We start from the raw sequence: 13774 nt of genomic DNA, 5'->3' as shown, positions 1-13774 counted from the left end.
GAAATATTAACTGATTTGTGTGCCATGTTTGTCCCTATAATTACCTTTTTAACCTCATAAAGTGACTTACTATAGTTTTGCAAAGTTACTGTAGCTAGTGCCATCAGTGTCTGTCGTGGCCATCGTCACACTCCATTCCCACTCATCTGCCTGTCCTTTATCTCCATCCCTGTCGCCAGGCTGGTCTTCGGCATGTAGTTTATCCTGCTATTCATTTGTGGATACATGGAGACCGCATGTCTTCATGTCCTGGCTTCATCTTACAGGAACGGCAGCATTTGCTCCTTCGTCCATATCGTTTTTTTTAAATTATTTATTTATTTATTTATTGAATATTGGAAATCTTTTCCTAGAAGTTCAGGAAGGTTTTCTGCAATCTCTTTTACACTTGCATAGTGTTCATTCATCTATGTAGACTGACCACAATTTATTTAAATATTTCTTCAGTAAAAAACTTTTTGTTTATTATTTTGAACTCTCAGAACACCAGAAGCAGTGTACAAATATGATAGCTCGTTTAAGTCAACAATTTTGCTTGTTATGTTATAGAATCACCTGAGAAGAGAGTCTCAAAGAGGGACTTGGAGGGGGCGTTAGTTGCCCTCTGAACAAGTCTGTCTGGCATTTTCTTGTTTACATTAATTAATGTGGGAGGACCCAACTTCATAGTGGGCAGCACCATTCCCTAGGCTTGAGTCCTTTATTGTATTAAATAAACAGAAGGTGAGTTATTTTCAGCATTCATAGGATTCACTGAAGGCCTAGGGTAATGAAATCTTCTGCAAAGACTTATTTGCATTTAGAGGATACCTCAGTCTCAGACTTCCTTGGTTTGGTCACAACTGTCACTCTCTTTTTGCCTACAAGGTGTGGGACTCAAGTGGATATTTCCATAAGTTCCGTTTTACATGTCTAGTCTTTGCTGGGGGATTGAGCCATTTTGTGGTATTCAGCAGACATTGTGACTTGATCAGCCTACTTGGCTTGCACTTGTGTCTTGTTAGCTGTACTAAGTTGTCATTTATGCTTAGCTTTGTCCCTACTGTGCTGGGAAGGCAGGCATTCTCAGGGATTCTTTGCCTGATGTTTTGCTGGTTTCATGCTTTTTTGTAGACTTTTCTTTAGTAATTCCTATTTACTTTATTATTTTCTTTTTGCCTTTAGCATTTTTTTTTTCAGTACAAGCATTGTTCTAATCATCCAGTACAAAATTACTAGAACTGGCAACTCTCTAGTAAAACATTAATTGTCTCCCATGAGACTCCCATGAGAGGTTTAAACAATGATAGCCATTTGGTTATTTCTCTTTCTCAACCCATTCTCCTCATAGGTAAAGTTGATCTGCTATGTCACCAGAGTGGGTATGCATGTGTGTGTGTGTGTGTGTGTGTGTGTGTGTGTGTGTGTGTCCATGTATTAAACTTCCTATCTTTATTGACATTTATAGGATTTAATTCTTAAACTGTTTTTTTTTTTCAATTTAGTCTTAGATTGCATTGGGAAGATCCCATAGGACACTTAGGGATACTATTTTAGAGTCTAAAACTTGGTATTTCCAATGGAATTGACGATAGTATCTGTTGTAAGCAAGTGACTGTAAATTCAGGCAAACTTGTATGCCTGCGCCTCCACATGTGCATGCACAGAGGCCAGAGGTGGGTATCAGGTGACTTCCTCTATTCTCCACTGTGTCTTTAGAAAGGATCTTTCACTGAACTTGGAACTTGCTGCTTTGTTAGCTTGGTCTCCAGGGATCTTCCTGTTTCTGCGTCCCCAGCACTGGGATCACAGATGCCTGTCACTGAGCCTGGCTTCCAATGCGGCACCTAGGGATTGGCATTTAGGCCCTCATGAGTATGTGGCCAGCACTTACTCACTGATCCATCTCATTAGCTCTGATACTCAATTTTTGTTGGGAAAATAGCATATGATTAATGACATCTGTGGTTATTGATGTAAAGAAAGGTTTATTTACTTGTTGGGTTATGCCGTGTACTCTGTATTTTCATATATTCCTTACCATAAGAACCTATGAACTCATCAAATGTGTCATGAGCTGATACATCTTAGCTATCATGTAATTTGTCCATGCTTTCACATATAAGTACAGAAATATGTGCAAAACCTTGAAACGCATTTTTAGAAATAATGTATTAAAACTCTAGCAGGCTTCCTGTCTTTATAGACTTTATAGTGTTTAATTCTGAAACTGTGCTTTCTTACTTGGTCTTAGATCACTTGGGAAGCTCCTGTGGGACATGTAGGCATGGTATTTTAGACTCTAAGTTTGGTATTTCCATTGGAGTTGGATAATATCTCCTGTAAGGATGAAAATAAATTCAGGCAAATGTAAAACAGATCATCAAAGATCCAGGAATCATTTTTAATTCCCTGAGATCCTCCACTCTAGGGAGCGCAGAGCTTGCTGCAACATTAGTGCAAAATGCCGTAAATTTCAATGTGCATATTAACTATAAAATTTCTTTTCAAAATTTAATTATTTTTTGATATCTATTAAGATATACTTCTTATCCCCATATTGTAACTGAAGTAATAATTATTTTTACCAGAATTTCTATGCTGTTTGATAGAGACTGACCAGGACCCTGTTTTACACTTTTCATTGTTCCTTTTGGATTACAGTTATTTGCTGGTGTAAAGGATGGAGAAAGCTTGCAGCTCTTTGAAGAAAGTTCTCGTTCTGCTCATAAGCAAGAGACACACACCATGGAGGCTGTGAAGCTTGTGGAATTTGACCTTAAACAAGTACTCACTAGGCTTGTGACACATCTTTTTGGAGATGGTAGGTACTTGGAAATCTTTGTCTTTCAAGGGTTAGTAGTTCAAAAGTTCCTGAACATTGTGCAACAAATCATTGAGGCTGGTTTTATGTGAGGATTTTGCTGTTGATTTGGTTTTGTCTAAGTTATAGGGAGGAGGAAGGGAGTCTTCGGTTCTTGCATTTTTATAGGTTAGAAAGGAATTAGCTAGAGAAGGAACAGTGATGGTGGATTTACTCATCATCAGTGGAAAGTGTCTGGTTTCCTTGGTTTTGTTTCTGTATTTTTAGAGCCCATGGATATGATTCTTCACAATGTGGAGACACATTGTGACAATATGGCATAATCATACATTGATGTACTGATCGCTACAGTCACTAGGAGAAAAATTAACCATGCATTCTCATAAGAAGAATAATACTGTTTAGATTTTAGTTGTCATTTCATAAACTTGCCTCTATATATTCTTCCTAGGGGTGGGGGGAGGGCATACTGTTGTTCCTCCTGTTGTTGGAGTCACAGTCTCCATCCCCAGCTGGTTCCCAGAGCTCCCTGATCTGGGTCCCCTGAATGCTTCATTCCTCCAGACTGCCCTCCTTGCATGAAGGAAAGCATGTGTTTAAGATCACTCTTGCAATTTAGTGAGGCTCTGCTGCTCTATTTTAACAAGGAGTATCCTTACTTCCATATCATCATATGCATAATTCATACAACATTTAAGAAGTCACTGAGAAGCCACTATACATTTTTATATGGCATACATTATTTTAAATTTGCACATCAACATCAGACATGCATGTTTCTGGGCAGTAAGGAATACTAACAGGGGGGTGTGGGAAACTGCATCCATCTATATTTGTGATGTTTTATTTTGTACAATATGAAGTAAAATATGACAAAACGTTGTGATTTGATAAAATAGAACACTGGGTGCATGGATGGTTGCTATTTTCCGTTTCTGTCTCCAGATTTGAAGCATTTCATATTAAATGATCTAATGTGAAACAGAATTCAGTTCAAGGTTGTTTATTTTAAAAACAACATTATGCCTAGCCCTTTTTACTTCCGAAATAAAAGAATTGCGGCCATATTAGCAGTTGTATAATCTACTTAATACAGATTATATTGTTCAAATATTTAAGAGACAGGGCAGGGAAAGGCCATCCCAGGAGTGAGGGAAATTCTCTGCTCTACTAGCTCCACACAGCATGCCAGGTTTTTATCTGCAGATTTCCCTCTGCTATGTTACACACAAAATTTTATGTCCCTCTGTATCATGCGTTTTACATATTACTGTAAGGAAATAATGGCAGTTGCTGCTTTTGAGATTTTATGAACTTGATTTCTGCTAGGTTGTACACATCACAGTATGGAATAATCTAGACCTAATTCCTGCCTTGAAGGAGTTAGACATCTTTACCCTCTAGCAAGTACTAAGGAGAGGTGCTTCATGCAGGATGGATCCTGTACTCAGGAGGGTGCCTGCCGGAGAACAGCCAGCAGAAGATCAGGGAGAATTAGCAGGGCAGCTACCAGACAACCAAACAATGGTGTGGAAAAGGGAACACGTAATAACCAAGTCTGCAGTCACAGGGCTGAACACTGCAAACAAAGGCTGGGATAGCAATACAGGGACAGAAAGCAAAGCAGAGGGAGGAATGGGACCTCCCCTGATCCCCATGCCTCTGAGCAATGCTGGGTGGGATCTGAGATTTCCCTGGAGATCACTCCCCTACCTTTTAAACCCTGATGTAGTTATCAGCTTCTTTTGGTATCTGTCATTTAACTTTTATTTGAAGTCATATGTGTTTCACAAATAAAATATAATATAACATGAAGACTATGTCTTATAAATTGAAAATGTTAAATTTAGTGCAAATATGGGAAAAAAAAAACTAAGGAAGAGGTGCAAAATTAAGACATCCTTGCTCCAGATTGAAGGCTCAGTACATAAATGTGCCCAGGGTTTCCCTAACAACCTGAGCTTCATCCTACTTGGTGGAAGGACAAAGCTAACTCTCAAAAGTTGTTTCTTATTTCCTGGGCTCTGTGGGAGGCACTGGCTCTGAAATGAATGAATGAATACCTTGTGCTAGATTCCATGTTGACTAATGGTCTTCATTTCTGGGAATCTGGTCTAATATTTGCCTTTATATTGGTGTTGTTTTGTTGTTGTTTGTTCTTTTGGTTTTGGTTTTTGTGTTTGTATACCTTTCAAAACTATGCATTGAGGTGAAATTTCATTATTAAAATCTACTTCTGCTCAAGAATCGACAAATGGGACCTCATAAAACTGCAAAGCTTCTGTAAGGCAAAGGACACTGTCATAGGACAAAATGGCAACCAACAGATTGGGAAAAGATCTTTACCAATCCTACATCTGATTGAGGGCTTATATCCAAAATATACAAAGAACTCAAGAAGTTAGACTTCAGGGAGACAAATAACCCTATTAAAAATGGAGTACAGAGCTAAACAAAACATTCTCAGCTGAGGATTATTGAGTGGCCAAAAAACACCTAAAGAAATGTTCAACATCCTTAGTCATAAGGGAAGTGCAAATCAAAACAACCCTGTGATTCCACCGCACACCAGTCAGTCGGGATGGCTAAGGTAAAAAACTCAGGTGACAGCAAATGCTGGCGAGAATGTGGAGAAAGAGGAACATTCCTCCATTGTTGGTGGGATTGCAAACTGGTACAACCATTCTGATAAGTGGATATTAGCCCAAAAGCTAGAATTACCCAAGATGCACTCCACAGACCACAGGAAGCTCAAGAAGAAGGATGACCAAAATGTGGATGTTCCCACTCCTTCTTAAAAGGGGAAAAAAAATATCCATAGGAGGGGATATGGAAGCAAAGTTTAGAGTAGCGACTGAAGGAACGGCCATTCAGAGCCTACCCCACATGTGGCCCATATATATACAGCCACCAAAACTAGATAAGATTGATGAAGCTAAAAAATGCATGCTGAAAGGGACCGGATATAGATGTCTCCTGATAGACACATCCAGATCATGTCCAATACAGAGTTTGATGCTAGCAGCAAACTACTGAACTGAGAACAGGACCCTCTTGGGGGTTATTAGAGGAAGGATTGAAAGAGTTGAAGGAGCTTGCAACCCCATAAGAACAACAAAGCCAACCAACCAGAGCTTCCAGGGACTAAACCCTACCCAAAGACTATACATGGACTGACCCAGGGCTCCAACTGCTTATGTAGAAGAGAATAGATTTGTTGGGGCACCAGTGGAAGGGGAAGCCCTTGGTCCTGCCAAGGTTGGACCCCAAGTCCAGAGGAATATGGGGGTGGGGTCAGTAAAGGGGATGGATGGGGCAATACCCGTATCGGGGAGAGTGAGGGGATGGTGGCTTATGGACAGGAAACCGGGAAAGGGAATAACGTTTGAAATGTAAGTAAAGAAATATATCTAATTAAAAAAAAAAGAACAAAAAAAGAAATCAGCCATAGATATGTAAATTACTGGGTTTAGGTATGTTCCAATAAATCTTTACTTACAAACTAATACAAAAAATTACTTCTGCAATATATTTTTTCTTTTTTTTTTTCTTTCTTTCTTTCTTTCTTTCTTTCTTTCTTTCTTTCTTTCTTTTTTTTTTTTTGGAGCTGGGGATCGAACCCAGGGCCTTGCGCTTGCTAGGCAAGCGCTCTACCACTGAGCTAAATCCCCAACCCCTATATTTTTTGTTTTAACTGTGATCGCTGTCTTGACATGGGTCAAGACATACTGATACCTAAATGTAGAAATTTCCAATTTTGAAACAGCAGTGAAGTAGTGTCTGATTATCAGAATGTGTTTGTTGATTTTTAGTTTGTTTGTTTGTTTATTTATTTCATGTATGTGAGTACACTGTCACTGTCTTCAGACACACCAGAAGAGGGCATCAGATGGTTGTGAGCCACCATGAGGTTTCTGGGAATTGAACTCAGGACCTCTGGAAAAGCAGTCAGTGCTCTTAACCACTTAGCCATCTCTCCAGGCTCATTTGTTGATTTTTAAAGTCTTGTGGATTTGGGCTTTTTCAATTCAGATTTTATAGTACATCAGTGTTGCTTGAGTTTTGTTCAGTTTTTTTGTTTTGTTTTTGAGACAGGATTAGCTAGCCCAACACTCATTACATAGGCCAGAGTATCCTCTAACTTAGAGATCTTCCTGCCTGTGCCTCCCCAGTTCTGAGATTAAAGCCACCATATGTGGCATACTGCTGTTTTATGTCTTCAAATTCACTTTGGGTTGTTAGACCTGCTTTGCAGAGGTAGAGAATGTAATTAAACTAAAACAACAAAATACTCTGTCTTCTTGGAGAACAGTGCTCATGTAAGCTCAAGTCTGGGGAGAGCCAGGAAATTGTTGGTAAATCGTTTCAGTACCATCATGTCGAGTAGCACTGAGATTGGAAGACAGTCAAGAGTGATGGTGGCTGTCACAGATAGAGTCTTGCAGCCAACCTGACGTAGAGCATCTGCTGAAGGAAGTGTGTCTTTAACCCTGTCCCTCCAGAACTCAAGTGCCACATGAAGATCTTGCTGCCAGGTGTAGCCCAAGCATTCTGACTTTGAGGTCAGCTGTTCAGAAAGGAGAATAAACCATTTTAGCAGTGTACATGCTGTTAATTCCTTATTTTGGGCAGCTGAGGCAGCAGGATCAAAACTATCTTACCTTTCAGGATAGATTAAAAGGAGTTCTCTCTCTCTCTCTCTCTCTCTCTCTCTCTCTCTCTCTCTCTCTCTCTCTGTCTCTGTAAGTGAGACATATTCATTATTTTAATATTCTGTCTGAGACTGAGACAATGAAATCTATGGTGTAAAAATGTCAATGAAATCTATGGTGTAAAAATGTCAGACTCTCTAATTGAATTGGGCCTTTGTCTCCAGTCTGCCCGCTAGCTTTTTCTCTCTTGTTCTGGGCTAGCTTGGTGCAAGGCCTCTGTTTACTATATCATATTCAATTAACATTTTGTGTACCAAAGGACCCATAAAAACCCAAACTTCTCTCTTTCCACATTAAGATAATGCGCACAGACGTGCTTGTCTAGACTCCTTTATATTTGTGTCCATAGCCTGGGCTCCTCACTTATTATTATTGGATTGCTTTGTGTTTGAAAAGCAAAATTAAAAAATTAGAACACATCCTGTCCTTGTGGCATTTGTTTTTAGTATAGCAGCTTTAGAGTCAGCTCGTCCTGGTCTCCAAATATGGTTTATTATTTTCTGCTAACATTTCAATTGTGCCAGTATCCTAAGGCTGTTGTTACAAGAGAGGTTTTAGAATTAGAAAGAAATAAAATAGTGCTGTAAACTATTTTTATGCTTGTGGAATTGATTATTATGTTCCATATTGCTACTGCTTTCTTAATACTTTGAACTCTGCTTGGTGATCATTTGTTTTATAATATCTACGATAAGGGGGTTGGGGATTTAGCTCAGTGGTAGAGCGCTTGCCTAGGAAGCGCAAGGCCCTGGGTTCGGTCCCCAGCTCCAAAAAACAAAAAAAAGAACCAAAAAAAAAAATATCTACGATAGGGATTTAGGATTCCTAGAATTTTAATTTTTTTGTGTCTTTTGGTGTTTACATCCTTTTTCTTGAGTAGTGTCTGACATGCATTGGTGTTCACATTAGAGCATTGCTGACTCTTGTGCAGTTTAGATGAATAAGTTGAGGGAAAGATGGGCTGTCTCTCATCATGCTCTCATGACAGGCATGTCCCCACAAGAGAGCCTCTTTCCTAGTGGTGCTATTTGAAACACATCCACAAGGATCCCTTTTCTGAAGTACAAGGACACTTCAGCCAGCAGGAGTCAACCTTAGCTCCCAGGAGTCCCCTTGCCAAAGGACATCCTTCCCATGTCCAGAGCCTGAGTGGAGGAATGTCTTCAGATGATGCTGTTCTGATGGTGGTTCCTACCTCTGCAAGTGCAAGACTGACAGCAGGTCTTGTTCTTCTTCTTATTCAATTTCCTCTCTACCATGTTGCCCTTCTACAGGTATTGATTCCCCTCAGATAAACTGGTTGCCAGTCAGACCTGCATAGGGACCAAAATATGCTCACATTCAACCAAAGCCTTTTGGGGTTCTGTGCTATGAACAGTGTCCTGGTCCAGAGGGAGATGATGAGGTAATGGTAATAAAGACAACATGCCTTGAACAGTTTGGTTTTTTTCTCTTTCTATCCGTAAATCCCTGTTAATGTAAATGAATTGAAAGTGGTTCAGACTATTAGGTTTGTATATTCTATTTTGTTCCTAAAAGTGAATTTAGTGTAAAATACTTTAGGCATTTCATGCTAATGGTCTTTAAACTTGCTGTTTTCCTGCTGACTATTATGGTCTTATTTGAAGAGAGTTGTTTTCTTACTTTTCTAGTGTGTGTGTGTGTGTGTGTGTGTGTGTGTGTGTGTGTGTGTGTGTATGTATGTATGTATGTATGTATATGGATAGGTACACAAAGTAGTTGGCATGCCACGGAGGGTGGTCCTTTGTAGAGCCACAGGGCTTGCTCAGTCTGTGTCTCTCTCCCTCTGCACTCTGTCTCATTGTTCCAGCCTCCATAAGTTGTCCAGACTTCCAGCTCTGTCTCTAACTCAGGGAGATTGCTCTGCTATTCCTGCCTTCTTCTTCCTGGAGAAGAATTAAGTCTCATCTCTCAGAGATAAGTGTTCCTGTTTCCCTGGTGCCCAGGGCTTGAATAGCATCATTTTGTGAATGTTTGCCCTGCAGTTCATGGATCCTGTACTTGTGGATTCAACCTTCTGTAAGTCAATCTATTTTTTGTAAAAGGTTGCTTTTGTACTCTGTATGTACAGATGCTTTTTCCTTGGTATTATTCCTTGTTAAACAATTGCTTAATGATGGTTGACATAATACTTAAACATTTTCTAGTGTCTCACCTTGTCTAAACCCATAGCTTTTCAGAGCCACAGTCCCAGGCTGCATTTGGTAGTTTCCCTCATCCTTCTGTACCATCATAGAGTTCACCCTGTCATTCTCTGAGGAAGCTTTTAGCACTCCCCACCTAGTCCCAAGCTAGGGCTGTGAGATCTGCAGACATCGGACTAGTAGTGCTTCTCAGCTGTGGACCTGGAGTCCAGCAGAGCTCCCTCTATCTGCTCTTGGGGATGCCTCTCTTCTCTCTGAATGTAGCCCATGCCTTCTTTCCCCTCTATTTTTGGTTTCTCTTTTATTCTTTTGTTATAGTTAGAACAAGGGCCCACCCTCGAATCTCGGCCTTGGAAATGCCCTTTGGATAGGACCTGAGTTAATCTCATTTATTATATTTTTGCTGTCTGCTCTGGTGGAAGGCACCATGGGAGGCTATTGTCTAACATCCTTGGTGCTAATGTTAGTCTGGAAACTTAACTCCATAGCAGCATGAGCTCCATTTCCTTCCCCTGTAAAAGGTAAAGAATAATTGCCATGTTTGGTGGTTGCTAGCCTGATAAAGTGTAGCAGTAAATCAAGAAGACATGTCAAATACATAGACAATACCCGATATGTACAACGTGGACAACAGATGCCATTTACCTTTGGGACACAGCTTAGAAGTGTTCACTTCATAGTTTGTAAAGATGTGCAGGACTCTAGGACCTTAACTTCTATTGCCTTCAATTAAAACCACCTGTGGAGCCCGAGAGTGGCCAGGCCCTGTGCTGTGTGCCTTGCGCTGTGCCCTTTGCATGCCTTCCTTAGTAAACTGTGATAGCACTATTGTTTAGATGAGTTGAGGAACCAAGATGGTGAGGTATACACATAGTGGGGCTAGGATCTGATAGGTCCATGGTAGGTCTCAGCAGCGATGTTGTCATCTGCAGTCTATTTCATCAGATTTGTGTTCTGGAGTGAGTAATTTTCTTTTACCCTGCATTGGAGGAGCAGTGGGGCTTTACTGCATAGTAGCGTGCTGCTTATTAAACAGCCGTGCAGAGTGAGTCACCTGTCCTAGCACCTCCGACTACACTCTCAGTATTCAAAATGTTGGTGGCCATTTTTCTCTTCATGGTGAGTTGGAGAAATGAATCTATCTTAAAGAACCTAACCCTAATCTAAAGGGATCCTGGGAAGAGGGCACCCAGGCTAATTCCCTTACGTAGAGCTTCCCAACACAAAGGAGACTCAGAGCTGTGGGATCAGCCACACCATCACCAGTGGGAGGGAGTTGCTAGCCTTTACTTTTCCCTCTTGTTCTGTACATGTATTAGCAGAAGTCACTGTGGCCCAGACACTAGCATCTTGTGTGGAGAGATCTTCACCATAGGACTTTATGCCCTGGTGGTTTGCCTTGGCTTTGTGGTAGGAATGACTTTGTTCCCCTTAGCAATCTGCAGTATTGGACTCCCTAGCAAGTGGCCATGTGGACATGCAGGATTGCGTGGGATGCTAAATAGCTACAGTGCAGAAATTGGCAGGTATGTGAGGCCCTGGGTGGCAATGAAGGCTACGTCATGGATGAGCTTTTGTTGCTTTGGAAATGGAATTCACACTCTTAATCCCACAAGGATGCTTCAGAGTTTAGATGTGCCTCCTCTTCCTCATCACCTCTAGCAACACATTTGCTAATTCTGAAAGCCATTCTTCCTTCGCTAGGGGAGAGAAAAGGGCTGCATGGAGATAGCTGGTGGCTGAGAGGGCAGCAGGAACCTGAGCATCCTTCCCACGATGGCTGCATCACTTGCCTCAGGTGGCTTGGGCTGGTGGTCCTTTATTAGCAGCTCCCTGGATCATCCTCTGGGTCCAGAACTCCAGTTTCCACCACAGTTCATTAGTTATATTTCTAGGCTTCTGTGAAAAGCGTTGAGATAATGTTAGTGTAAAATATTGTGCAACATCTGTGGAGGACAACTTGGCAATGTTTATTCCAGTTATGGAAGTATATATTTTGGGGCCCTGAGGGGTGTTTGTTATAGCTTTGCTTGACTATCATCTGTGCACTAAGCACACATCAGCCTGGGGCTTCTGCGAACACTGGATGGTCATGTGCAGTACTTAGGAGGAATGAGGAAGGGCATGAGTGAGCACCCTGTCTTCACGCAGAGAGGCCCCAGACAGACCCGTAGTGAAGACAGCATCTGTGAGGGATCTGGTTGTGTTCTGTTTTTATATCCAAGGAAATAAGGAAAGTGGAAATGCATAATTGCATTTGCTTACACCTGGCAGTTTAAAGAAATTATAAGTTTACTGTAAGGATTCAGGAGAACACATGAGACAGAGACAGATGTGAGGGAGATGCCTCACTAGAGGCCTGCTATGTCATTGAATTTATCCTGCTAGAGTGTTTTGATTCTGAACTCTGTCAGTGTATTATGTAACCCTCTCCCCACCAAAAAAGATTTTTTTTTAAAAAAAAAAGGAAAGTTTTTAAAATAGAACTCTGCTGAGTAGTCTGAAAACATGGCCTACATGCTCATTACTACAACTTCTGGTCAAGGACTGCGGAATTCTGGGAAGTAGGGGAAATAAATTGCCAGGTGCCTTTGCCAGTGGGGCTGACTTATTTCCCTGGCTACAATGTAGTTTTCTAGCATACTGTCAATTTTTAAAAATATGTTTTTATTACTATTTATTTATTTATTCTGAGGTGTACGCATGTGCCATGGTGCATGTGTGCATGTCAGAGGACAACTTGAAGGAGCATTATCTCCTTCTATTATGTCCTAAGGATCAGACTCAGGTCATTGGGTGGTCAGTGCCCCTACCTGCTGAACTAAATCCAGTGCTACTTTTTAGGAAATTATTTCCAGCCAGAGTACATGCTCTGTGTTTTCCCTCTATCTTCCTTTACTCTGGTGGATGCCTGCTGCATGTGCTCATAAAGCAACCAGAGCCACTGCTTTAAGTTGCTACATTTAACTCTATATAACTGGTACCTCCTGAGCAAGACCCATTGGAAATCAATGTCACAAACAGAGATTCGTGGCATATGTGTAGTCAACATTAACAATTATTTACTCCAGTGGAGGGTGCCCTTGGAGGGATTTAGAAAACCCTTGCTGTAGGCTCTGGTTTGGGGGTATCTTCTCATTTAGATTCTACTGTCTGTGGAAGGGGTTCTCAGGGCAGAGTCCCATTTTACATACGATTGGTCTAAGGGCCAGCAGGAGACTCTGTTTTGTCTTTACTCAGGGGAGGTAAGCGTGGTTATTTATTAAGCCTGGGATCTGTTGTGGAGTGGGATGTGGAATGGAAACACCATTCATTGTACTGATACTCGCAGTATGCCCATCAAAGTGCTAGAGACTCAGCTTTTCAAGGAAGGAAAAAGGTAGAAAGTGCCCCACCCACCCATGCACTGTGTCTCTAGTTGGTCTTGCTGAGAATTTAGCAGGTGGGAGGCTGGTACCTAGGTGAGTTATGGAGTAGCCTTTCCTTGCTTGTTGTTTCCTGGGGCAGTAGGGTAAGTAATGTGTGTGGCCTCTCAGAGGTAAGAAAGAACCGGTGTGTTCATGGACCTTTTCCCATTGGTCATCACTGGCCAAGAGGACTTTCTGTTCACAGTTCCATAGGTACCTACCTCAAGGGTTCTTTTCTGCATGCCACCCGCACTCCTTGTGGTCTGTGTCTACACCTCATCTGAGAAGCTTGGATCTTGAGAGAATTAGGCCTCCTATAGTGTCTCTCCTCAAAACCTCTGTATAAGAAAACAATAAAATAGTTGTATTCACACAACATTGAGATATGGCAGCTGGACCCACAAGGGTAAATTAACTTTCCTTTGAACATTGGCAGTTTGAACTTAAGTCTGCATTTGTTATGAAATGGTACTTTTCTGGTTGACCCTGGGCTGAATGTTCGAGAGGTATTTTTTTGGACAACTGCACTTACGCACAGAGTTCTGAAGCTGATTCAAAATCCCTGTGCTTTATTTATAAATGTAAATTCTGATGCCTCTTTGGCAAGAGAAAAGACAGGAGAAAGAGAAAGAATCTGGGCATGATTTTGCAGTAGCTATATTACAATATAGGTTAATTTCTTTCAGG

General features: G+C 41.1%; 1 protein-coding gene across 49 annotated transcripts in view; it reads left to right on the top strand.

Moving 5' to 3' along the window:
* Fars2 (phenylalanyl-tRNA synthetase 2, mitochondrial) overlaps positions 1–13774 on the top strand; it is a 434171-nt gene that overhangs the window by 116950 nt on the left and 303447 nt on the right. For all 49 annotated transcript variants that reach the window (XM_087590573.1, XM_087590567.1, XM_087590559.1 and 46 more), the window contains 1 exon segment: positions 2644–2803. In XM_087590573.1, coding sequence (XP_087446699.1) covers positions 2644–2803 — 160 coding nt within the window.

The sequence above is a fragment of the Rattus norvegicus genome, chromosome 17 (genome assembly GCF_021556685.1).
Source record: "Rattus norvegicus strain SHRSP/BbbUtx chromosome 17, alternate assembly SHRSP_T2T, whole genome shotgun sequence".
Lineage (NCBI taxonomy): Eukaryota > Metazoa > Chordata > Mammalia > Rodentia > Muridae > Rattus > Rattus norvegicus.
The sequence above is the reverse complement of the archived record's forward strand: the minus strand, read 5'-3'. Positions and strand labels throughout refer to the sequence as shown.